The following is a 26,887-nucleotide window of genomic DNA, read 5'->3' on the forward strand; positions in this document are numbered from 1 at the left end:
GCCTACTGATGGCCAGGCGAGATCGACTTTTGGGGAGTGGTGTTTTGTCTGTGAACGTGTTGCTTGTAATTTCAACATTTGTTTTAATTTCCGTTCATTCTTTCGCTAAAAAATACACGTACAGTGAGACTTAATGACGAATTTCGTCTCCTATATAGGTAACGAATATATTTTGACGCATTGAATCGCTGAATGCACCACATGAGGATGTTGAGAGAGTACGGACGGATCAACGAGAAATTGCGATTTGAATGTCCTACCATTTGTTGATGGGCAAAAACTTATCTAAAAGATAAATTATTGCCATCAAAATGGTTGATATCAGACAGGATATCGAGATCAAACAGGAAGCTTGACCCTATCATCAAATGACAATTATCGGATCTCTGCAAGACTGACATTTTCTCTTCTTTTTTAAATTCTTTCTCTTAATCATGAAATTTAAGAAAGAAACAAAAAGTTTTCTGATGTTTTATTGGCATTTTATAAATCTGATATATGGGCCGACTAACAGGCATACATGTCAACACATATAAATATGTGACCTGACGAGATCTCGTGTGACACAGGGTTATCTTCATGCTGAAAATAGATTTCCATGACACTTTAATCAAGTGGTTCACATTATACAAATTCAAATTACAAAAATGTACTAGACGAACCGACATAAGATAAGATAAGAAATTTCAACTGTCAAAATTTAAGATACACAAGAGACCAGGATAAAAAAAACCTACATACATATGAAATTTGAAAAATATCCATTGAATACGTTCTGTGAAATAACGGTAACAAACTTCAACTGTTAGAATAAAAAAAAGACACCTGTCGGCCAGTTTGTTTTCTGAGTCACTCTCAAAATTTAAAATGTACGTCTAGAAACCAAGGGAACCCACATGTGAAATCTGATAAAGATACGGCGTGTACCTATAGACTATATTCAAATATGAAAGATTTCTGAACAATGATTGCTCAGTGGCTTCTATCATATCGCTTCAGGACGTCTTAGATGACAATTTGAAATCACATTTTCATATTCGGAAGACTTCTTATCAATATCAGTAATTGATATCAACAGAGTTAATCATATATTTTCATACCAGACTTTAATTTTCTTTATTTCATCTGCATCAAATTCAATTTTCATCGCATGTCATAAACAACTAGATGGCATACACATGTAGGACGAGGGAGCAAAACTTACACGTTTGGAAAACAATATTACGTAAGGTGTCTAAACCTTATGATCTTATATAGAATGCCTCATGCAATTTCTATTGCAATCGATATTAAACTAGAACTGTCGCCCGGATGGCTGACTAATACCCCCGCGATCTGCACGAGTCAATGGTGAATTGGAACTGTTAATAAGAGGCAATCTTATTAAAATCTGGATGGTCATTATCACTACGTTACATGAACATCTCACGATATCGCATAAGGGGTCACGATGTGATGACCTTTGAGATATGTGTATTTCACACTCTGGGCGAATTGTCAATTTGTCGATGTCATCGAAGCAAGTCATTTCGTCACAGCATTCATCTGAAGCAAACCATCTCGGCACAGCATATATTAATATGTATCTTTATGCTCTCTGTAACGAAATGACTTGAAACATATTGACAGATTATGCAAGTTATGCACTCTAGTCATGCTAATTCGGACACATGCAATTCACTTCCAAGATTCTGGAAGTAGCCATTTGATTGGCTAATCCAAAAGGTCGTCCCGACGTGACCCCTTATGGGATGTTGTTAGATGTTCATGTAACATAGTGAGAATGACCATCTAGATTTTAATTAGATTGAATAAGAGGCTAACTAAGATAACCCAGTAATATAGTGACCAGTAACCATAGCAACCATAATTTTGAGAAAAAGAAAGTGGCATGAACATCTACACATGGTCCTCTATATTTGTGTGAAGTTTCATTGAATTCGGCCTTCGGTTTAGGAGAAGTTGTCCGGACAAACTTAAAGTTATGGTTCCAATTAGAAAACCTGTTTATAGTGACCAGTTGCCATAGCAACCATAATTTTGAGAAAAAGAAAATGGCATGCACATCTACACATGGTCCTCTATATTTGTGTGAAGTTTCATTGAAATCGGCCTTTCGGTTTAGGAGGAGTTGTCCGGACAAACTTAAAGTTATGGTTCTTATCGTAAAACCTGTTTATAGTGACCAGTTGCCATAGCAACCATAATTTTGAAGAAAAAGAAAGTGGCATGCACATCTACACATGGTCCTCTATATTTGTGTAGTTTCATTGAAATTGGCCCTTCGGTTAAGGAGGAGTTGTCCAGACAAACTTAAAGTTATGGTTCTAATCGGAAAACTTGTTTATAGTGCCAATTGCCATAACAACTATAATTTTGAGAAAAAGAAAGTGGCATGCACATCTACACATGATCATTAATATCTGTGTGAAGTTTCCTTGGAATCGGCCCATCGGTTTAGGAGGAGTTGTCCCGACAAAATGTGTTTACAGACAGACGGACGGACGGACGGACAGACAACCTGATTCCAGTACACATCCCCCCCCCCCCCCCCCCCCCCCCCCCCCCCCAACTTCGTTGCGGGGGTATAATAAAACAAAAACTGAGAAATCATCCCGGAAAATGTTTTATTTCCACAGTGACCTACAAACTCGTACACAAGAACGAATTGTCTGGGTCACACTCTTGATACTAAGTTTGGCATCGTTCTCAGTCAAAGTAGTCGTCCCCATTAAACAGGTCTAAATGTCTGTAACTGGTGGATGGAACATGAGGTGACAACAAAACTCTTGGTGTTCTACTCCCAGGACTTTGTCGCCTGTCTTCTATCGTTGATATCCAATATTGAGATGTTGGAGTAGCCGCTTCGTCAAGCTTTGGCGTAGATGGAACTATTTGCTCCCCGCCTTAAATAAAGTGAAAAAAGAAGTGTTTAGTTTAGAACTAAGTGTGCTGACATCATACATACTTTGATGGACTGGGAAAACTCGTATAACAACCAAACGGTGGGACTTTGATGGAATGCAGTCAGATTTAATCTGTTCATCGTTTGGTTTTAATATTTTAGTTAACGTCATATTAACAGCCAGAGCCATTTGAGGACGTGCCAGATTTTGGAGGTGGAGAAAAGCCGGAGTCCACCGGCCTATATTCAGTATCGGGCAGCTGCCCCATGGGGGCCTCGAACTCGCGACACAGAGGTGGAGGGATAGTGATAAAGTGTCAGGACACCTTCACCTCTCGACTGGTTATTAGGATAGGTCAATTTCAGACGTTTAGTGGATTATCTTAACATTTGATAAAATGACGCAAATCTCTGGGAACATGTGTTTCTTTGTACACTCTCGGAATATATTAGGTAACATTCTCTCGTGTCTAAAGTATTTTTTCACCTGTAAAACCATTAGTTTGTTTTCAATGTTCTCAAGTACACGTCTCCAAAATCCTTATTTTCATCACCAAATGAGTCCTTTATATATTAATGTTCATTTTAGATTGTTACCTAGTGTTTAAATGTTTCTATATAGATATACTTAATTCCACTTTAAGAACTTTTACAAATACTGTATTCTAAACGAATAAATGACAAAGGCAAACCTTGCTAACTCAAATTTGTGATGAAAAATACACCCTTGTCGATATTTTATAGTTTCTATACATCTATAAGAGGTGGACAATTGGCAAAATAAAAGAGAAATCTACCCCGATGTGATGGCTGTCGGAGAGTTTTGCAACAACTGCCACGGGGTGGCGTTCCTGAAGGGATTGGTGTGATCCCATGTATGGGCGCACGGGAAGAACATTGCTCTCGGAAATGGTCTAGGTGTGGTCCTTGGTAATGATGTGAGGGTGGGGGTTGTTGAAGATAAAGGAGTCATGAATGTAGGTGTTGTGCCCCTATCCTCATGTAGAGGTGTACTCCAGAGAGACCTAGGAACGGGATGCTGTGGAGTCCGTGGTACCAATATTGCAGGCGTCCCTGTACAAACGAATAATACATCTTTGGAATGGATTCGCTAGTTGCGTTCACATATTTCTACTTTATTTCTTTCATTATCTTTTCATTTTTTTTTATTTATTTTTTATTCTATGATAAATTGATGTTCGACACTTGCTGTAGTAAACATATCCTTTCATCACCTGGATTCTCAAGAGGGTCACCTGTTTCTGGTACAACAGCATAAGGCGACTCCCACCAGTCATGTTCATGGTGTCTCAAGGAGGGTGTAGTAGGTACATGTTGTGCTGGTGAAAAGCTGTTCATTGCCAATAAATGTTTTCTCGCAGTAGTCCCTTAAAAAGCAAATTATCTAAAACCTTTACTGTTGAAAAGAAGTATTTAACAGTTTAAATATACACTTGTATATTAAATCTTAAAAACATATATCGGAAATATTCCTTAATTCCTTCTTCAAACACCATCACTCCTTTATGTCCATTCGCCACTTTGATTAATCCTACTTTCTGTTTACATACAATTAACATGAAAGGTGACCAATCTGAACTGGGGAGGTGGTTGTTCGGGGTTACTGAAATTGTTGCATCTAATAAAATTTTTGATCAAGTACATCTATGATCATGACTATTCTACCGTATTGGTATTTTTTTTTATCAAATTTTGCTAGAGTCTATATTGTAAAACAATGAATTTTAAGTAGAGATTATAACTAACGAATTATATTGAAATACAGTATACCTCATTGGCAATTATCGTAACTGCGACCATTTTGAACACATCTATTAAAGCATGATATACAAACCACAGAAATTATCAGAAGCAATGACGCTAACAACACGGCAGCAAGTATTCCCAGTGGCATCGTGATAAGAGTGAGCTCCTCAATAGACAATTTGGAACCTATTATTTTAAATAAGAGAGTGTAACACACGACTCCGAGAAGAAATGATTGCATTTTTAGCAAAATTAAACTTTGCATGTAATAAGATTATATCAATTCTTCTATGGTTACTTTTTAACGAGTTTGTATCCTAGCGCCTTTCCTACTTCGAGATGTCGTCTGGTAAAAAACACTCTTTTTGAGGTTGACCAATGAAAATCGCCGATAGAAATTTTCTTCCGATGGCAGCCAATCAAAATTCGTCTTTTATTGCTACCGGAAGTGGATACCTGGAGGAAGACCCGAGAGTTGCTTGTACTAGTCCGGCGGTTACAGGGGAAATGTTAGGACAGACGAAAAGGAATTGAATGAAGAAGTCCCATTTAAGCATTTGGTAAACTTATCCACATGTCATTAAGTTAGAATTGTCTCGTGATCCCCTAGACTGTGATGACAAGTGCTTGTACTCCAACAATGCACAGGGGTGACTGTCGCCTTTGAGTTTGACACCACTCAAATCGTTACCCGTACTGCCGTAGCTAGCTGAGGTACATGTACATGATATAAACTAGTACTGTACAGATATTTGACATTGGTTAACATAAATGTCATCTCCCACTTTGTATAAAACGCAAATGTCGTGTGTAAATAACGCTGCACATTATGGAACTGGTAGCTATATATAGTCTATAATTCTTATTATCCTCGCCAAGTATCGTCACTTTTAACTTTCTTTACCCTTGCCAAAATAAAGCTTATATTTTCAGACACTCTAACCATGTGTACTCTATTTACAGTCAAACTTCGATGTTTCGAAGTTCAAGGCACTAACAGAAAAACTTCGAAACAGCGGGACTTTGAATTATTCATGGTTGACAATAGATCAATGTTTTCTTGATAATGACCATATCTGTTAACGTTATATGTCATCGGGGTGTCTTTGTGTTGATCGTCGCCTGTCAGGCTCACATCAAAATGTTTAGTTAATTTACCCCAAACCCAACAAAATAAAAATACTTTTCATCAATATACCTTAGCATTTTTTAATTAAACAAACTATGTATATGTTACAAAGCACTTATATCCCGGCTTATAGATAAAACAAAAGTACATTGCACACTTACGTTAACGTTTTTGCTGCTATAGGCACATGTGTTTACGTTATGTGCATATAAAATACGGAATGCCGATCAGTTGGAGAATGCATGCTTGAATGACAAATAACCGATTTACATGGATATTTATGTATAAGTTTGAAACGTGACACATTGAATATGAGTGAAGACATCGCTAATTGTTTGTGTTTAAAATTGATCTGCTTTTTTTTTACTGTTCCGTAAAATTTACTCACCAACCGCTGATTTCAATGGCGGCGGAGATCGTCAAAGACGACTACCGGTATGGTTTACCGGAGTGATTAAATGCCATGGCTTCTAAATATACCATTTATCTATCAATTTAGTCTGATTATTAATTAACCCCATGATCGGGAGTGACAACACATGCTATTGTTAGTTATCCCAATTGTCAGTCAGGGCATTTGTGGGAGGGGTGTGAACTCTTGCCACAGGGGGTCACGACAAACACCTGTCCTGTGGTCAGTACAGGTAAACTTTTTGTTCGAATCATGAGATGTCAATTACCTATACTATCATAGCTAATGGGCCATGAAAAAAGTTTGATACATCGAAAACTTCGATTTATAAAAATTTGAATCATACACGGGTTCGTTAGTAGCGTTATATAGTGAGGAAATTTGGGACCAAGTAAAAAGTTCGATACAGCGAGAAATTTGAATCAACGAAGTTCGAATCATCGAGGTTTGACTGTATTTATATGTCCCGGGTAATATATATATATTCAGCTAGAATTACTTTGTCTCTAGAAATGTCTATATGATGCACATCACTTGATCAGTAACCTGTATATTGTATAACATTGTTGTCCTGTCCTAGATGAAAGAGCACCAAATATCTTCTGGAAAACCCAAGTGATCGGATGACCTTTTCATGCTAAGGTATAGATTAAAATCCAAGGCGCCTTGGTGAAAGGTGTGTGCACTTTTCATTGCGCCACCCCACAGACCTATGAATGGTGTCCTCAACTTTTGACATCCAGGAGCCCAGTGAGCCAACAAATGAGTTGTACTACTCTTTACAGGGAAGAAACAAATTCATTAATTTAATGAAAAGTACATTGTACAAATGTATATAAACGTCTATGACGGTATAACCAGCATGCACTGATCATAAAGAGCATGCTAAAATAAAAGTTAATTTTGTGAGTGCCTAAATTGTAAACATCACATTTGGATATACTTGTCTGCTTAACACTCTACTGTCTGGATGATCAAGAAAAATCTTACTAGTTTATAAAATGCAAAATCTCATGATTTGTTAACAGCTCAAGATCATAGAAAGAAAATCCTTTTGGGAGGGTTAATGAAAAAATTCAAGTGACAAGTGATTAACTGGCCCCTCCTGTACATCTTGAACTTTAGCAATTAGTGCTCTCCAGTATAACAATAGAAAAGCAGATTTAGAAACACTTCTGAAGTTCTATTAGAATTCCGCAACTTGATGTTCAGACTGGAAAATGTCGGACCTGATACATAGTAATAGATGAGTGATAGCTGGAAATGAAATCTTTTAATCTTTTCACATTTAAAAAAAATGTCAACATTTTATAAATGATATTTTACTTCATGTACAATGCAAATAAATTGTTGTTCTGTACATCATGCACATGTACAATCTGTCATCCATGATTTTCATATTGATATCCAGGTACTGGTATTATGGATTCAAAAGCAATATTTTCCCCGGAACATCCAGGCCTGAGGACCTATGGCTGTAGGACAAAGAGTCGAGACAGACAGAGAGGGATTCTTCTACAAAAGAAACAGAGCAAAGCACCAGCTGTTAACGTCGGCAATTTCAGTTTGTCTGGTTGGAAATACATTATTTTGAATTTCTTTTCAGTTGGGTTGTGTACACTAGTATATACTGTCTAAAAGATGTGATACCTTGGTAGGTAATTGGTACAAAATTAATGTGCTGTAAATGAAATGATATTGATTAAATGAAATGATATTGATTAAATGAAATGATATTGATTAGATGAAAATACCAAGTATTTTGTCAATTTTGACTCGGTTACTGTGACCTTAATAAAACATAAGTAGATACAAAATATGATGTACTTTTTAAAGATTCAAAATTGAAAGATAAAATGCAATTGATTTATTTTTTTTTTCAGATGATTCTGATGACATTAAAAATGTCAAAGACAATAAAAGGTAAATAAAGCTTATAATTTATATTAATTACAAATGCTGACAGGTTTTTGTATCAGAATAACTGTCTTTAAATACTTTCATCGTTTTTCCAATGCATGGGCTCAATCATTAGGCAGCGGGCAGCTCAAATCACTCTGCCATCAATGGTGTCTGTTCAGTTTTGAGACAAATTTGAACCACAGAACCCAAAAAGCGATTAGGTGGTATTTAATGTTCAAAGATGTATTGAGTACAAGGAAATAATTCCACTTCAGTAACAACACAGGATAAGTAATTCCTGCTGTTATGAATTAAGGGCCAAAAATGGAAAAGGAGTTTCTACTTCTAAATATAAGTGCATGGATTTATATACAAATCAATATCATTATATCTATTACATAACCTTCAGGAAAGTATCTAGTGCAACACAAGGAAGAAAAAGCAGTGGTACTCATATACAAAAACAGACAAGGAGACCTGCTAGACGAAGCAATGCAAAGAACCAGACAAAAACAGCTTCAAAGGTGAGAAAGAGAAGTCTGGATTCTGCAACTAGAATTTTGCTTCCAATTGGATATCATGATTTGATTATTTAAAACTGATAATAGAAGACATTGAAAAAAATAGTTTCAGAATGTTTCTGAGATGTCCTCCTATTATAACAATAGCTTCTGCATGGTCATGTATTCCAGGACAGGCTGATATTTTAGTATTTTTCTTCTTCAGAATGATGTTAGATTATTATGAAAATTATGTCATTAAAACTTAATAGAAATTCTGTCAGTTCAATTAAATCTAAAATGATAATAGCTTTATAAAGATGCTTTTCTAGACATAAATAATGCTATTCATTCTGAATTTAATTGATACTCAGGAAAAAACAAAGCAAAGAAAAGAAGAAAATCAATCAATTCAGCAAATGAAGTCCACCCCTAAACATGGGCTTGAGCAGTCCAATCAAATGTGGGTGAAGGCTAAGATAAGAGGTAGTGACAGTGAGGATAGTATTGAGCTGCCGAGGCGAGACCAGGAATTAACATGTAAGTAACTAGATACAAATCTGAAGTGTTCCTAGACATAAAAATTGAAGCATTTTTTTTTTGTGTGTGGAAAATTTGATATATTAATTCAGTTTTTAAATGTAACTGGAAATGAATTATTAATGTGATTTTGCAGTATGCTGATTGTGATAAATCTATGTTTGAAATATGCATCAGCTATTTTATTTTAATGCAGGGCAAGAAAAAATATCTCTGCTGATGCCAAAAATGACCAACGAGAATGTGCACCATCCTGATAGGAAAGTTCCAGGTATTAGACATGTTGTAACTCTATTTTTAAATCTTGATTAAAACATGAAATATTCCATGGATTTTATAATGTAACGTTTCCCTTTTGAGCATTTTTATTTAATTCTTTTTCCAAAAGTTTTTTGCCATTTGTTTACCAGGTTTTTCAGTATTTTCTTTGAAACTTTGTAGGATTCATAACCATGAAATAAAGTGTTGATGTCCAGAGATGCATATTGATTCAATTATTTTTGCAAGAGTTGTTGCCATTTCTTAAATCTTCTGCAGTTTTCTACCAATTTCTTTGATGAAACTTGATAGACTTTATAATCATGATATCAAGTTGTATTTAATTAGTTGGAGACTAACTCCTGATACTTTTAGAAATTTAAACATTGCCATTCTAGTGAGAGATGAAGATATGCCACCTAACCACTCCTAAGGTGATGTCTATTTCATTGCAAGATAGTATATAACACAAGAAGGCAATGGGTGTATATTAATGTTACACCTCACAATACTCTTGTTGTAAAAGATATAACTTTGTTTACTTGTTTAATCAACAATCTATGTTAATTGGCACCAGAGTGTGTATTGTTTTATAGGGCTGTAACGATACTTTCCCTCACGATACGATACGCATCTCGATACAGGACCCACGATACGATATGTATCTCGATACATAAAATGATTTCACAAAATTACAAAACAATAAGATAATTTTTGCTTTCCAGAATTTAATGTTTAAATTTGTTTAGATCTTTAAACATGTTTGTTTACTGTTTCTTTCCCGTCAACTGTTTTCGTATGGGAATCCAAATTGTCACCAAACGGGCGACTTCAATGTTGCAGGTGGTGAGGCAAGTTTCCTCCTCTCGGCCATGTTGCTTTTTGTAGTAGGTTTAGAGAGCGCGCAAAGGGCGACAACTCGTTTATAGTAAGTAATTTAAGGTATCGCGATACTAAGTTTACGTATCGTGTATCGTATCGCGGTTATGTACGACGACATTTATCGTAGTATCGATATATCGTTACAGCCCTATTGTTTTATCCTGCAGTGGTAGAACATTGCTGTACCAAACAATAAAATTGGAGTGCTCTGATTTAATTGTCAATGCTGTGTGTTCCAACAGGTCATCCTGATAAAATGGATGAAATATTTAAATTCTTGGTTTTTAATTGTGAATATCTTTTACATTGACTAGTAGTTTATTATCTAATCATTTCTTATATTTAATGGGTATTAAATCAGGATACAACAAGATGCCCGAGTACTCTGTGTGGAACCTGAGTGCTGAGGAGGTAATGGAAGAGAAAGTTGAGGAATCTAGCGCAGAGGATGAGACTGACCACATCCAAGCAGCACCTAGAGTGTCAATGCCAAATGTGTTTGTCCCCAGACTGTCAGTACATTCACCTGTACTAGATAAGTCAGAGACAGAACATGTGGAGGAAAACAACGGTTTGTAGTGTTAAGGAAGGATTAAAAAGGGAGAAGACAAAAATAGTGTCATAAGAATTAAAAGTCAAAAGACATGCAATTAAAATTATGTGAAAAGTGTAAAAACTACTATATTTGTTGTTGCAAAAGTATATGCCACAAACAGAAATTTTATCTAGTTGATTAATTCAATGAATTTTTGTTTTTGTTTTTGATAAATCGATCTTCATCTATACACCAGAATGTGTTTTTCTGTTTAATGAAAAAAAAGTTAATTGGAATGACAAAGGCAATGTGTGAAGACCCAATAGAATATATTTCAATCAATTAATAGTTACAGCTATTTCTGTATGATATCTATGTATTAATGGGAGGACTCGTACTTTGTCAAATTGGAACCACAAAAACAAGTGATTTGATTAAAATGGTACCAAGACTTGTTTTCGTTGGAACCTACCCTGTAACTGGAATTTCTTGATTCTTGAGCCCTGTTGAATATCTATTTTACTGAATAGTCATTAATAATTCTTTTCTGTACGTTTTAGAAAAGAGAACGAGACCAACAGACCATGTCACTACTGTTAGTGATGATTACACGTACACCTATGAATGGGTAACAGACATGGCAGATTCACTTCCAGCTAGTCACCAGGTCAGCAAAGGACAAGGCCATGCATCATCGCTGAAATCTCTGGACAGAATTTTATCTCAAAGTAAGGGTAATTCAGATTTAGTTTTCCTTTAATTTAATAAGTTGATCAGTCTTAAATGTATCAATCTCTAGGAAATGGATAAGAAAAGGAAATAACAGAATGTGTGTCACATACAAAAATCTAGAGTTAAATAAAAAAAAAATCATCGGTTGATACCAAATAAAAACTATTGATCTTTGTGGTGTTCATATCAGACAGCTATCAACAAGATTGAATGCTCAATTTTCCATATAGCTGGAGCTAAAATACGTGACAGTTTATGTTGTTTTTTGCTCTTTAAAAGAGCACTAGAATTGTTTTCGCCGTGTAGCATGGTACTCATTATACCCCCACAACGAAGTTAGGGGGGGGGGGGGGGGGGGGGGGGGGGGGGGGGGGGGGGGGGGGGGGGGGAAGGTATACTGGAATCAGGTTGTCCGTCCGTCCGTCTGCAACTTTTTCTCAAAATTGTGGTTGCTATGGCAACTGGTCACTATAAACAGGTTTTCCGATAAGAACCATAACTTTAAGTTTGTCCGGACAACTCCTCCAAAACCGAAGGGCCGATTTCAATCAAACTTCACACAAATATAGAGGACCATGTGTAGATGTGCATTTCACTTTCTTTTTTTCAAAACTATGGTTGCTATGGCAACTGGTCACTATATTACTGGGTTATCTTAGTTAGCCTCTAATTAACAGTTCCAATTCACCATTGACTCGTGCAGATTGTGAGGGTATCAGTCGGCCATCCTGGCGACAGTTCTAGTTACTACAGCCTAGTTAACTGGGATAGTCCGGGAAAGGTTTCTTAGACTTAACAATAACATTTAATTGCTCATTATTTAACTCGTTAGTAGGCCATCACACTGACATTATGCTGACTTGATTTAGTTTAGAATGTATTTCACTGCAGATTTGTCTGAAATTGCCATATTAATTACGTCTGATAATCACCGAATATCTGCAAATTTTAAAGAAACTGGTAATATGAAGTCATCGGTGGAGCAAACTTCCAGTGACGTCTACACGTATGAGTGGGTGACTGATTCCGACACTGGTCAGACCCGTCCAGCCAGCAGCTGCTCCAGTAGAAGTGGTCAAGTAAACCCTAACTCCTGTCCTTCCAGCATAGTCCAGCAAAACAAATCAGGTGACTTACTAGACATTCTATGAGCAATAACCTCATACCCATAGTTATTGGAAAGGGGTTTGTCATTTTTGGGAAACTGCATGATGATCAGAAAGCAACTTAAGTCTTTGTGTGATATAGAAAATTAGGTAAAGAAATGAAACTATATAGCCCTGAAGAATCCAATTTGTTTTGTGTTATGTCCTTCTGTTCAGACTTTATCTTCTACACTTTTCTACATTGGCACTTCATACTTGGGGCAATATGTTCACCTAAATGAGGTGGTGTGTTGCATACCAAAAGTAGGTCACTCTGAGCTACTTTGTGACCTTTGACCTACATCAAAGAAAAATGTTGTCTGGGCTCTATCTCCTACACATCTTAACACTGACACTTCATACTTAAGGCATGGGTTCACCTAATGAGGCAGTGTGTTACCAACCCGAGAGTAGGTCACTTTGACCTAAATAGTGACCTTTGACCTATATATATGCCCTGAATTGTCTTTTTCTGAAGAATATTGCATTTGATATTTTACAATATTCCAGCTACCCTTGTGAAGAATTTAGAAAAGAAATTGCGTTGGTGCCAGTCTGATAAGGATAGATCGTCTCATGGCTACTTCAACTCTACCAAAAAGCCTGGTGCTCTTGGTGTTTTCCAGGCTAAATTTCCTGAGGATCTATCCATTATCACAAAAAGCCCATCACTGATTAAAGGTAAATACAGAAGTCAGGAAGAAATTAATGGTAATTGTTTTCATTATTTAGAGTTCCACTGGTATAACTTCCTCCTTTAACAATGTGTTTAGATAAAATATTTGGTCAATTAAACAATTAAAGCTTTCAGAATCAATGGCGAGATAATGTCTTAAAAAGTTATGAAATAAATTAAAAAACGTGCAATCAATTCCATCAAACATTTATCACATTTGTCATATATACAATGAATTGGTATTCTGTGTTAAAACATTAGTACTATACAGAGCAACCCGCTTATTTGCATAGCCCTTTTTCCATGACAAAATATGCAAATAACCGGAGTATTCGTATAGGCGGAGTTGGGTTTTGGCCCCTCTTATACACGTGTAGATCGTCAGGTAGGTACTCAAAATGGGCGCTATATGATTGTTTACGTTATTTGCATTAAAAATATAAAATATAAGAGTTAATACGAAATACATGGGTTGTTATTCTTTATAAATATTTGCATACACTTCATTATTTACTACTTGTCACTCTGGGTCCGATATCGGTCATACACACGTGGGTTGGCACTACGATGTACAATGTCATCGTTTCAATTAACATTCATTATCGTCTCGAGATGCGTTGTGTTCCTGCTATGAGTATATTAGTTGTTTGATCATAGATGATGAACTGCTGAAGCAATAGACTGTCTTAAATGACCGTGACATGTGTATTGCTGTTTGGGTTTGTTTTGGAAAATGGCGCACACACAAAAAGAGTTGTCGTTCATTACACATATGCCCCCACAATGCAACGCGCCTAGTAAACAATCATGGCGATCGCAACCTGTCTCAGCGAGTGTTCAAGTGCACAGAACACAGGTTTGGATCGATGCTATAATAAATAAACAAGATCATCAAAAGATGAGGCATATACATATTATATTCAGTAATTCTTCTGCACAATGCTACTGATATGGTCTGGATAATAACTAAATGTCGATTTTGATGCATCGAACGTAACCTGTAATGACGGAGTGTGAACCAATGATTAGATAACGTTGTATATCGTGTCGAATCAATATGTAAGTTAAAACACATTTCATAAAACTTTTATTACGGGAAAATCACAAAAATACCCTAAAATCAATTAAAATATTTCGATTTTTTGGAATTTTTATATGCATATAAGCGGGAGTCGTTGTTTTAGTCGATGCAAATACACAGGATTGAAATACAAAGATAAAGAGGAAGAAAATCGGGACCTGAGAATTTTATGCAAATAAGCGGGATATTCAAATAACCGATATGCAAATAAGTGGGCTCCTCTGTATATACCAACCAAATTCATACATGTGTGGGTAGTTCCCATTTCTTTAGTGGGACACAGGATATTAGTGAATATTTATTCTTCTTTTTATTATTTCAGATTCCTAAAAACTGTTAAGATTTAAAAAAAAATTATCTTTGAAAAAAATATCGGGCAATTCCAGTATTTTAAAAGTTATAATTAGCAGGTCATTATATGCCATTGCATAAAAATTATTGGTTGCAGATTTTAGATGTCAGAAACTTATACATGTAGTTGGATTCTTAACAAAATTCCGTAAAATGAATAGATGTGTATGAGGATTAGATTTCACACTATGCTGACAGGACAGGATCATTAGGGATGAAGGGGCCAAGATTTACTATAACATTAAAATTATCTGTCTGAATATGTTGTGAGCAATGTATTTCTTTTTTCTGTTAAAATTCTAGACAAAGTTATTCCTTGTGCTAAAGCTTCGTTAGTCACAGTAGAAACTCACAGAAATGTGCAACAAATGAATTCAACACGTAAAAATGATGGTCTGGATATTGATATGATAAAACTGCCGGACATGTCCGTCATTGAAAGATCAGTCCTGTGAAAGGTTAGTATCATAGCTCCCAAATAAATGCTACTGGTTTGAAACTTCATGCAAGATTAAAGTGTAAAAAAAGAGATGCCATTTAGGGTCTTTCTCAGGAAAGCATTAAAATTGCCTTGCAGAGACCAAAAAAACATGAAAAATGAGAGCTAGCGTATTCAAATTCTTCAACACAGAATATATAGTCAAGGATTGCAACCATTTATTGATAAATTTTTCAGATTTAAAAAAAAAAATGTTTTTCATTTTTCTTTTCAGAGCAAGTTGCTCTTTTGGACCTCTCAAAGACTGTAATTGAGGATGACAAAGTGCCCCGTTGTTTGAGCTCAACCAGGAAAAGGGGTGGACTTGACTTTGATAAGGACAAGTTTTTACTTGATGTCTCTGAAATCAGAGAATTTAATTCTGTAGAAGGTGTGCCAGTATTTGATGAAAACTGATTTTCTATGAAGGTCACTTTCTATCTTCAAATCTCTTAGACACTAGTATCATTTGTTACTTCTTAGTATTTCTGTTTAAAGCAGTTTCTTATTTAGGTCATTTTTATTAAAAAAAGATTAAGGTTAGATTTTACATCATCTATGTACCAAAAACCTAATTTTTCTAATTAAAAATTTACTAATTTTACAATCTTCACGTTAATTACTTAGAAAATTCATAATCGCACTAGAGGTGACTGGTTCTGTGTCGTTGTTTAGGTTGTATATCCTATACTTTTTCAACTGTAATAATGAAGTAAGATTTATTTGGAATATAACTATATAACTAAAATGTTACTTTCCTGTACTCAGATAGACCAGATGACATACAGCTGTCACAGGAAATAACTCCAAAGGCAAGACAAACTAAACAAGAGGCTGTGTAAGTCTGATTTCAAAGGGATTTTAAATAAGGCTGATTGATTTATTGATGAAACAAGCTATATTATATATTTTGTTTTGTTAGAGACATCGCCATCAAAACAAGTTAATACAGTCCCCTTTTTGGGTTTAAGATATTACAGTATTGAAACTATTAAAAATCAAGGTTTTTTTTGTCCTTGTCATTGTTAAACAATTTTACACCTTCAGCAGAACTCCAGTAAAATCAGTCAGTGTGATCCCTAAGAAGAAGAGAAGATTGTTGCCGAAGACTTCTACAGTTCTTTTTGTGACAGGCTGTACTGGGGATCTGGACAATCGCACACCGTCGCTGTCAGCTATCACAAGTTCACAGAATACAGGTATCAATTCTGTTAAAACACTCCAACAATTTCTTTAAACTGTGAGACAGATAATCATCAAAGTTGTAAATACAGGTGAATGGGCCTCTTGTTTATTAATCTTATTTGCAAAAAACCTTAGGATCTTGACAATCGCACACCGTCGCTGTCAGCTATCACAAGTTTACAGAATACAGGTATCAATTCTGTTAAAGCATTCCAACAATTTTTTTAAACTGAGAGACAGATAATCATCAAAGTTGTAAATACAGGTGAATGGGCCTCTTTTTCATTAATCTTATTTGCAAAAAACCTTGGTGTTTCAAAATTAAAGATTTTTTTGATACATTTGAGAATAATTTGATTGCAATTTTTATACAATGTAAACCTAGCAGATAGAGAAATTAGACTCGCAAGTTACATTACAGATAGAGAAATTAGACTCGTGAGTTACATTACAGGCAATGAATTTAGACTAGCAAGTTACATTACAGACAATGAATTTAGACTAGCAAGTTACATAATAAATAGAGAAATTAGACTCGTTACTTTAACCACCAGGTAAAAACTGCTTGTGAACTAATAAATCAATGCAAGCACATAAGCATATACATTTTAAAAGATTCAGTCATTAAATAAAGAACCACACATCTAGATGTTACATAGAAAAGCAGTGCCAAGTCATCAGTCAAGATGTATTGTGTTGTAAGATTCTTACTATGAGCATTTATCAAATAAGTTGTAAGGTCAAGGTAGGTTAAATCTGGTAAAAAGCTTTACCTTAGAAAGTGATCAGACTGTCAGAGACTGTGATGAGGCTGTCAATGACAAGGATGGAATGGCATGTTGCCTCACATGAACGACCTTGATTTTTGGATCACACATTCATTTCAGAGTGAGAATGGATCATTCTAGATACTCATGAAGAACTTTCCATGTCTCTTAATACAAAAACATGACTTCAATATGTAATTTCAATGATTGGTCTTATCAGTGCATCTATTAAGATAGATTAGATAAATTTATTATCAATGTAGGACATTTTGATCCTCTATATCAGACTCCAAAATATGATTATTAGACATTTCTAACATAGCCTGTGACGCGAACTCCGAGACCGACTCCGACTGTTTGGGGGGTCATCTCAAAATGCTCAAAAAGCGAATTTTTTTCTTCTCTAATTTTAGCAATGTATTAGCCTACCGCCACATAATAAGATGGTCGCTAATATATATACGTGCTGCATAACAATTGTTTTAATTCACGGAACACATATGACCTGTTATTTTTTGCCATTCGTGATGTTTTCGACGGCCTGCATGGTGATACCCAGACAGCAAGCTTACATTGGGCCAACATCGGTAAATCACGTTGGGCCAACGTAATGTTGCTCATCGGCGCAACGTTGGTTCAACGTGCTGGCCCGACGTTGGTCCAACGTCAAAATGAACAAATCCATGTTGGCCCACCGTTGGTCCAACATCAGATTTAAACAATTTATGTTGGCTATACGTTGGCAATATCGGGAAACTTACATTGGACTAACGTTATGGCAAGCCGTTTGGGTTTTTACCTATTGAAAACAGATATCTGTATTCAAAATAAAGATATCATTTTTAATATAAAAATTAAAGATATCTTTAATTCAAATAGAGATATTTTAAATTTAAATAGAGATATCTTTAATTGAATTAGATATATATGTATTTCAATTACAGATATCTCTATTTAAAATACATATATCTCTAATTAAACACGAAATAGAGATATCTCTGATTCAAATACAGATATCTCTAATTCAATTAAAGATATCTTTATTTCAAATACAGATATCTCTAATTGTTGTAGAAATAGAGATATCTTTATTTTAAATACAGATATCTCTATTTGAATTAAAGCGATCTTTATTTGACATGAAATAGAGATATCTGTATTTAACCATTAAATAGGAAAAACGACTGCTCTCTTGATTCTCCCTTTTGCGCATGACGGAAGTAAAGCAGTAGTGACGCAAAATGGCGGGAAATGCAGACCGTGTGCTGCTTTCAATGGTACTGCTTATTGCCGCAACAGTTCGTTCTATTTCCCGTAGAACAGTTGCCATGTTCTGTTCTTTAGGAATCCCCTCCAAGTAGCAAGTTTATCGGTTTAGACCTACATCTCTCATGCATGCATATGGGATCCGGATAGTCCAATTTAATTACAAGCGTTTCGTTAAAACTGATCAGGATTAGGGAGTAATCATTATTTTCTTTGTGTTTCAATATTAATCTTCGCACTGAGCAAACACGTGTACATACAGATATCTTTAATTCTAATAGAGATATCTGTATTTGAACTAGAGATATCTGTATTGCAAAGTAATTGCAGATATCTCTAATTCAATTAAAGATATTTATTTAGAATAGAGATATCTTTAATTGAATTAGAGATATCTGTATTTGAATTAAAGATATCTGTATTTAAAATGAAGACATCTCTATTTAAACAAAATTAAAGATATATCTATTTAAAATAGGGATATCTTTAATTCAAATCGAGATATCTCTATTTTAAATAAAGATATCTTTAATTGGACAAGAATTAAAGATATATCTTTTTAAAATAAAGATATCTCAATTACAATTAAAGATATCTGTAATTCAAATAGAGATATCTGAATTTGAAAGAGATATCTGTAATTTAAAAGGAGATATCTCTATTTTCAGTAGAAATAGAGATATCTGTATTTAAATTAGACATATCTTTATTTAAATAGAGATATTTTCATTTTAAATAGAGATATCTTGACTTTGATTAAATAGAGATATCTTCATTTCAAAATGTAAAAACCCAAACGGCTTGCCATACAACGTAAATTCTAATTTTTTTACTAACCACAGGTCCAAACATGGAGATGGATTTCCCGGATACTTGTGTGATACTTGGCGACAATGTTTATCCATTTACTTCACCCAACAGAAGACAACAGATTTTGAGAAGAAACGTTAGGCAGAGTCGAAAATGCCGAAAATTTAACAACATTTTGAATAGTTACAGAGTCAGAGTGGAGCATGCCATCCGAGAAATGAAATGAAATGAAATTACCGTGTAATCGGAACGCTGTGGAACGGTGCATTTATTTAAGATAGGGACATTAAGGCCAACGGTCTATGTCCATCAGAACCATATGGGTTATCCTACAAATCTTATTATGATTTTCAGTAATATATTAAAAGTTGAGTGATAATGTATTGCACCTCTTGCTCACCATAGAATCTCAGGTGAGTCAAGGACATGTACGCCTCAGGCCGTCTTCAAAATTCTATTGACAATAATACGTGTGGTGAAAGTAAATAAAGTGAATACAATATGAAAAAATATCTTTATGTGTTGAAATGTATCTATCGATTTAGTTATTATTTATTTTTTCATGATCGAACGAAATATGACATAATCCTATAGTATTCGGTATTTTAGCATTTTGAGATGACCCCCTCAAATAGTCGGTGTCGGTCTCGGAGTTCGCGTCTGAGGCTATGTTAGAAATGTCTATTACAATAGATAAAATCAATAAATTGTGACAACAGTCCCAATTCCTATATGATTTCACACTTATAGTTATACAAAAGTTCCTGATTTTCCCAATGATCTATTCTTCCTCGTAGAATGTCTCCATGAGAACAAAGATGTAACAAAGGATGGCCCTGTTAAGAGAACAAAGTGTTCTAGTGGAGAAAAACATTTCTTTAGAAGTGGACCTAATTCCATATGGAAAGAGGTTTGTAAGATATAGTATTCAGACATTACCACTGGCCAGTAACCATCACATCATGTATGTCAGTGGTTATAAAGTGATGGTGCAGCATATATCTGTCAGGGTGGTACAGTACACCTGTCACAAGGAATCCACTTTAAGATAAGAGAAAATATGGTCATTTCTGATATATACCTTTTTCAGTGAATATATTTATTGATCAATCTGGACTAGAAATCTTGACTCATTGTGTTCTATATAATTTATAGAATTGATGTTGAGTTTGATTAATGTGTTCTATATAATTTATAAAATTGATGTTGAGTTTGATTTCAGGACACTGAAAATCCTGGGAAGATTTTGACAAGCACTCCTGTCTCCTCGACTCAGACACGGTTTCAAAGACCAGAAGTAGGTTACAACTGGACATCACCCATTATACACAAATTGCAACATATTTTCTCTCAGTAATGCATCAGAATTTTAAGTGTGAAGATCCCTATTAAAATATATAAGTATTTTGCTGTCTAATGATGACAGCTGTGTGGTAATATTTTTGTGCACAGGCGATTTAATTGAAGTAATGCAGGCTGAGGAGAATTTTTTCTGAATAAGGTTGTCTGTGATTTTATGTGTACTGAAAATCAGGTACATGTAGACCTCTCTAGCAGGAAATAAGTCAAAAAAACATTATCAATTATTCGTTTTATACTGGCTATATTGGGAAAAATGGAAAGGGCATTCAAGTATGATTTATAAATTGTTGTTTGCGCTGTCAAAATTATGTGTCATTGATATTATGGCAATCGGTTAAATATGGTTGATGTCTGCCCTGAATTCTCTCTCGGTTTGACAGGTGAATTTGACATGTGTGCCCCGTCCATGTTTTGAGGATGAGTTGGAGATCAATGAATCAATCGAAGTGAATTCTGATGAGATAGTACCAGAAGATCTGACCAAGGAAGATATTTTTACAGAGGTAATCTTTTTTAAAAAAAAAAGTTAAATATATTACACAATTGATAGTGACAACATTGCTACTGACCTACTATGGAACCATTGTAAGGCTAATAAGATTTATAGGGGGTGAGGCCAAAACACAGTGGGCCATAAAATTTATAGGGGGTGAATGGTTGGCCTGTAAAATTTATAGGGGTGAGTGGTGGGCCAGTAAAATTTATAGGGCCCTGGGGGTGAGTGGTGGGCCAGTAAAATTTATAGGGGTGAGGCCAAAACACAGTGGGCCATAAAATTTATAGGGGGTGAATGGTGGGCCGGTAAAATTTATAGGGGTGAGGCCAAAACACAGTGGGCCATAACATTTATAGGGGGTGAATGGTGGGCCAGTAAAATGTATAGGGAGTGAGGCCGAACCCCATATGAATTATGCTGGCCCTCTATGGTTCCAAAGTAGGTCAAGAGCAAACCATATAACAAGTTAATGGCACCAAGGACCTTTTCATACCCAGTTTTGATCCACCTTGGACATATTTTATTTGTTCCTTAAGTCCTCCTAGTGCGAGGTCAATTATTTTCAGCTGACATAGGGGAGACAATTCCTATAAATGTATTGAGATGTTATTATAACCATTGCTGGATGATCTTGTATGAACAAGTGTTCAGAATAAGTGTTTGTTTTGGGATATTTGGAAATGTGTCTTTTATGCTTGATTTGTGTTAATTTTGAAGCTCACAGAAATTTAATGACTCTTTAATCTCATAGGGGGTCACCACATGACCTGATTTTTAATCAATCAAATGTAACAATTCTGTCTGAGGTGCCATTAAGAATGATATCTCAGAAACAATGATAGACCTTTATAGTTGGTTGAATGGCTTGTTTTAGGTCACCTGAGCTTTGCTCTCAGGTGACCTTTTCTGATCAATTTCTGTCTGTAGTCGTTGTCTTCGTAAATTTTCATTCAAAAGACTTCTTCTCAATAACCAAAAGGCCCAAGGTACTACTAATTGCCTGAAGCATGCTGGAATGAGGGGCTACCAAGTTTGTTTAAATGGATGACCTTGACCTTCATTCAGGGCCACAAGGGTCAAATATGCTAAAAAAATTTAAACGTCTTCTTGATAACCAATTAAAAGGCCTAGAGACCCAATATTAGGTCTGTAGTAAGCTGAGGTGAAGGGCTAACAAGTATGTTCAAATGGATTACCTTGATCTTCATTCAAGGTCACAGCGGTTAAATATGCCAAAATCTTAATAACCAAGAGGCCCAGAGACCTGATATTGGGTTTGTAGCATTCTAGGGTAAAGGGCTATAAAGATTGTTCACATGGATGACATTGATCTTCATTCATGGTCACAGGGGTCAAATATGCTAAAATATATCAAAACTTGGTGACCGTTAAGGCCATGGGCCTCTTGTATTTTTGTTTGAAGTACTTTGTAACGACCAAACTTGAGCATCTTTAGGTCAAGTGAACTGAATAATAATATATGGAAGGGTGTGGTTTCCTTTGGTTGCAGATTGACTGGACCAAATATAGGGAACCTGGATTTTAAAGTTGAGTGATTTTTAATCACAAATGCTATGAATCATCTTTTAAGCCTGGAATCAGATTTTATATATGTTGATTAAACTGAGAGGCAGAACTCAAAATGGGGAAGCATTTTTTTATGCTCTTGCCGTGCATATAGTGTTACCCATGTCTGTCCTGTCATGTCACGTTACGTCTCGTCCCATCCCGTGCCATCCCATCCTGCCCTGTCTAGTCCAGTCTCGATGCAATGTAAATATAGCTAATCTCAGGAACTGTGATCGTCACCAAACTGTGGGGTGTTAAGTGGCAGCGGGGGCATTTATATGTCTTACAGATATTTTCTAGGTTTTTTGTTGTTGAAATTTCCAGGTGTCACAGCCAGAGCAAGGCAGGTCCTCTCCCAGGGTTAACTTTTAGAAAATCTTTAAACGATATCCATAGATACCACATATCCAACGGCTATAGATATACAGTCATAACTTGAGTTGTTGATAGATCATACCATGTTCATGTAGTGAACTGTTAAACAGAGACTCAGTGACACAGCTTTAAATCGGATAACTCAACTGTTTTCCATTTTAGGAAGTGACTATTTTACCAGAGAAACACAAAGGCTGTGAGAGGAAGAATTCTCAGAAAACACCTGAAAAATACAGAAAATTGGTGTCAATTTCTTCATCTAAGACTGCTCATCATGTGAAGTCCTCAGTCAAGTCTGCTCTTGAATCTGTGGACACCAGTTTCTGTAAGAAGTTATCTGTTAAACCCATCACAAAGTCATCAATGGTGTCAAAGATTACAGAATGTTATCTAACGGATCCCAGTGTGGCCTTTCCTCACAAGAAAAGTATATGTTATGGAAAAACTTCACAGGAAATGTTCAGGGATAGGACAGGATTATCAGAAGGTGTGTTTATTGTTCCCAAAAAGAAAATGTATCCTCTTCAAACCAAAGATGAAATAATTTAGCTATCAAAATTTAACTGTAATGAATGTATTTCTTGATAGGATACAATGTTTTTAATTTGGCATTTTTTATGATAATGAAGTAGCTAGTATCAAAATTGTATTTCAGAAGAGATTCACCGGAATCAATATTCAATTATGAGTCTTAATGCATGAAATCACCAGAATCAATATCAATTATGAGTCTGAATGTATGAAAACTAAATGATAACATACTGATTTTAATCTTGAATTTTTTCTTTCTTTTCAGATATCTTGTTGACACACAATTTTAAAAGAAGATGACAGCTTCTTTATTACTATCCTCTGTGGATTATGTGATGCACTGTCTTAGGAAGATGACAGCTTTATAACTATCCTCTGTGGATTATGTGATCCACTGTCTCAGGAAGATGATAGCTTCTTTATAACTATCCTCTGTGGATTATGTGATCCACTGTCTTAGGAAGATGACAGCTTCTTTATAACTATCCTCTGTGGATTATGTGATCCACCATCTGAGGAAGATGACAGCTTTATAACTATCCTCTGTGGATTATTTGATCCACTGTCTCAGGAAGATAACAGCTTCTTTATAACTATCCTCTGTGGATTATGTGATCCACCGTCTCAGGAAGATGACAGATTCTTTATAAATATCCTCTGTGGATTATTTGATCCACTGTCTCAGGAAGATGACAGATTCTTTATAAATATCCTCTGTGGATTATGTGATCCACCGTCTCAGGAAGATAAAAGCTTCTTTATAACTATCCCCTGTGGATTATGTGATCCACTGTCTCAGGAAGATGACAGCTTTATAACTATCCTCTGTGGATTATTTGATCCACTGTCTCAGGAAGATGACAGATTCTTTATAACTATCCTCTGTGGATTATTTGATCCACTGTCTCAGGAAGATGACAGCTTTATAACTATCCTCTATGGATTATGTGATCCACCATCTCAGGAAGATAACAGCTTCTTTATAACTATCCTCTGTGGATTATTTGATCCACTGTCTCAGGAAGATGACAGATTCTTTATAACTATCCCCTGTGGATTATTTGATCCACTGTCTCAGGAAGATGACAGATTCTTTATAACTATCCTCTGTGGATTATGTGATCCACCGTCTCAGGAAGATGACAGCTTTATAACTATCCTCTGTGGATTGTGTGATCCACTGTCTCAGGAAGTGAAAATCATTTGTACTTGATCTAAAACTACATGTACTTATAAATCACAATTTAATCAAATTCAAAATGTCTGATTTAACAAACCATCTGATTGAATACTAATTGACAATTTGTTTGTGAAAATGTACTTTCATGATATATAATTAGACTGTTTTTATATAATTGATATAATTTAAACTTTTATTTCTGCTGCTTTTTAGACAGCAAAAATGAAATAGTTTGAGTTTCATGTACATGTATGTATTGATGAAATTTGTCTTTCAGATCTTAGTAATTTTGTATTTACTAGGTATTGATGTGTTCATTGGAAATCTAAGTTTCTGTCAGAGATGTTAATGTGTCATTCTGACAGATTCAGTACAAAAAGTGATGTATTTATTTGTACAATAATTTATTTGTGTTGATGGAGAAATGTTATCCACGACTTTTGTCATTTTGTACATGTATAAAAGAATAAAGCAAGTCTTTATTGTACTGTTTCTGTCAAGGGTCATCTATAAAGGGAAAAAAAATGTTGAATTTTAAAAACGAACAAACATCCACAAATACTAAAATGTTTGTCTGGACATGTATAGTTTCTTTAAATCATCAATAAATTGCTGAAGATGCTGACAGATTCATCTCTAGAGCAATGGTTACATGCAGCAGCAAAAATTTTAAGTAAAAAAATTATCAAACCTGAAAACTATGCCATGATGCTCACAAGCGTCTATAGCACGCAACACAAGCATTTGAACACTGATCCTATTTTGACCTTGAATGCAAATGGCAGTTGGGAATGATATTACACAAATATGACATATAGGGAGGCATTTCTATTATAGAAATTACCTGTGTTGTTTGTATCCAGACTTACTTACACTCTAAACACATGTACACTGAAGTTGTCCACCATTGCTTTTAGGGAGTGAATGTTATAGTCTCCCATCTCGGCTACAGTTCTAGTTTCCATGGGTACTCATGACAACCTTAAAACTCCATGGAGATTGATTACAGTCATAATTTACCTATGAATGAGACAAAAAAAAAATGTGTGAACCCATAGTAACCAACCATTGATGTCATTAAAGGACTAAATTCAAGGAAATATGAATAAATTGTTGTTAAATCCATTGGCATGGAAACGACCATGAAACTTAGATGACGATACGAGATGTGTGGGTCGACACTCCTTACCCGTGTCGTTATGTGTTCCTCTGAAGCTGAATAATGGGCCAGTCTGTGTTGTGGTTGTGTCCTTTGAGGAGTCACTAAACCCTAATTTTTGCTTTGAATGTCATGCGACAGGTATCTGGTATGTTGTTCAGTGATGTAATCACTAACTACTACAAGGATATCCGTTTCAAAATGACCATAGTACGGGGTGATGAACCCAGTAAACAAACTGAAAACGCTGTGAATTAAGGCTGCTTTCATGTATGATACAAATTATTTTGCCACCGCAAAATTAAAATTACCTTCCCAAACCGATTTAAGCCCCAATTATCAGATGGTGCCATGGGTAAATATCTTTCTTCCGTGGTTCCTGTGTCCGTAATCCAATTTCTTAAGAAGTACTGGAAGGATATTTCTAACATTATTCCTTGGTAGGTAGGTTACCTAGTTTTGCCCTTTAAGTTCAATATATTCAATGGGACAAAGTTTGTTCCCTGGGATATGTCAGTAGAAGTCCGTTGGAGATGTCGATCAGACTTCAGTGTAACTCGGGTACTTGTAAAACCGGTCGCCTTTTATAGAAGAGAAAGCTCTCATCGCAAGAGGAAGAAGGTGAAAGTGACCGATACATTTTTGGAGAATTCCAATTACGTAATAATATTTTCTAGCGAGGGCCGCAGTTATAAGTTAGGTTTGAGTATTTTGATAAAAAAAAAGGAAATGCTTTTAGTTCTCGAGTGACTTAATCGTCACTGTTTAACTGATAAATAGGTAAAGCTTGAATATTATTCTCTGAACACTGGTGTATGTTTGCTTACCTTTAAACATCTCAATTTAACATCTTTTATTTACTGTCTATGAACATTCATTCGTAGCCTTAATTCA

The 26,887-nt window shown here is 35.4% G+C and overlaps 3 protein-coding genes across 5 annotated transcripts; 2 read left to right on the plus strand and 1 right to left on the minus strand.

Moving 5' to 3' along the window:
- Positions 1-2,612: 2,612 nt before the first annotated feature.
- Positions 2,613-5,095, minus strand: LOC117323223. 2 transcript variants are annotated; one of them, XR_004531679.1, is made up of 4 exons: positions 4,761-5,095; positions 4,141-4,293; positions 3,703-3,979; positions 2,613-2,906 (listed from the first exon to the last, which is right to left on the minus strand). XR_004531679.1 is itself a non-coding variant. In XM_033878285.1 (4 exons), exons 2-4 carry the CDS (start codon positions 4,262-4,264, stop codon positions 2,870-2,872), a joined length of 438 nt encoding a protein of 145 aa, XP_033734176.1. In that variant the 5' UTR covers positions 4,265-4,293; positions 4,971-5,092; the 3' UTR covers positions 2,613-2,869. The 2 variants fall into 2 exon arrangements, 1 of the variants encoding a protein (XP_033734176.1); XM_033878285.1 differs by having other exon boundaries at positions 4,971-5,092.
- An 18-nt stretch (positions 5,096-5,113) lies between these two features.
- Positions 5,114-15,684, plus strand: LOC117323222. Of its 2 annotated transcripts, XM_033878284.1 has the most exons (13): positions 5,122-5,232; positions 6,794-6,855; positions 7,625-7,786; positions 8,097-8,136; positions 8,525-8,639; positions 8,990-9,155; positions 9,352-9,426; positions 10,657-10,866; positions 11,391-11,558; positions 12,517-12,690; positions 13,218-13,388; positions 15,119-15,273; positions 15,529-15,684. In XM_033878284.1, exons 3-12 carry the CDS (start codon positions 7,636-7,638, stop codon positions 15,268-15,270), a joined length of 1,422 nt encoding a protein of 473 aa, XP_033734175.1. In that variant the 5' UTR covers positions 5,122-5,232; positions 6,794-6,855; positions 7,625-7,635; the 3' UTR covers positions 15,271-15,273; positions 15,529-15,684. The 2 variants fall into 2 exon arrangements, with proteins under 2 accessions (XP_033734174.1, XP_033734175.1); XM_033878283.1 differs by lacking the exon at positions 6,794-6,855 and having other exon boundaries at positions 5,114-5,232.
- On the plus strand, positions 15,413-24,139 carry LOC117324620. The gene is made up of 9 exons (XM_033880542.1): positions 15,413-15,424; positions 15,531-15,684; positions 16,062-16,131; positions 16,341-16,492; positions 20,119-20,231; positions 20,544-20,618; positions 21,064-21,186; positions 23,286-23,610; positions 23,920-24,139. The coding sequence occupies exons 1-9, from the start codon at positions 15,413-15,415 to the stop codon at positions 23,952-23,954; spliced, it is 1,059 nt and encodes a 352-aa protein (XP_033736433.1). The 3' UTR covers positions 23,955-24,139.
- The last annotated feature ends 2,748 nt before the right edge of the window (positions 24,140-26,887 follow it).

Source organism: Pecten maximus, chromosome 3, assembly GCF_902652985.1.
Source record: "Pecten maximus chromosome 3, xPecMax1.1, whole genome shotgun sequence".
Taxonomy (NCBI): domain Eukaryota; kingdom Metazoa; phylum Mollusca; class Bivalvia; order Pectinida; family Pectinidae; genus Pecten; species Pecten maximus.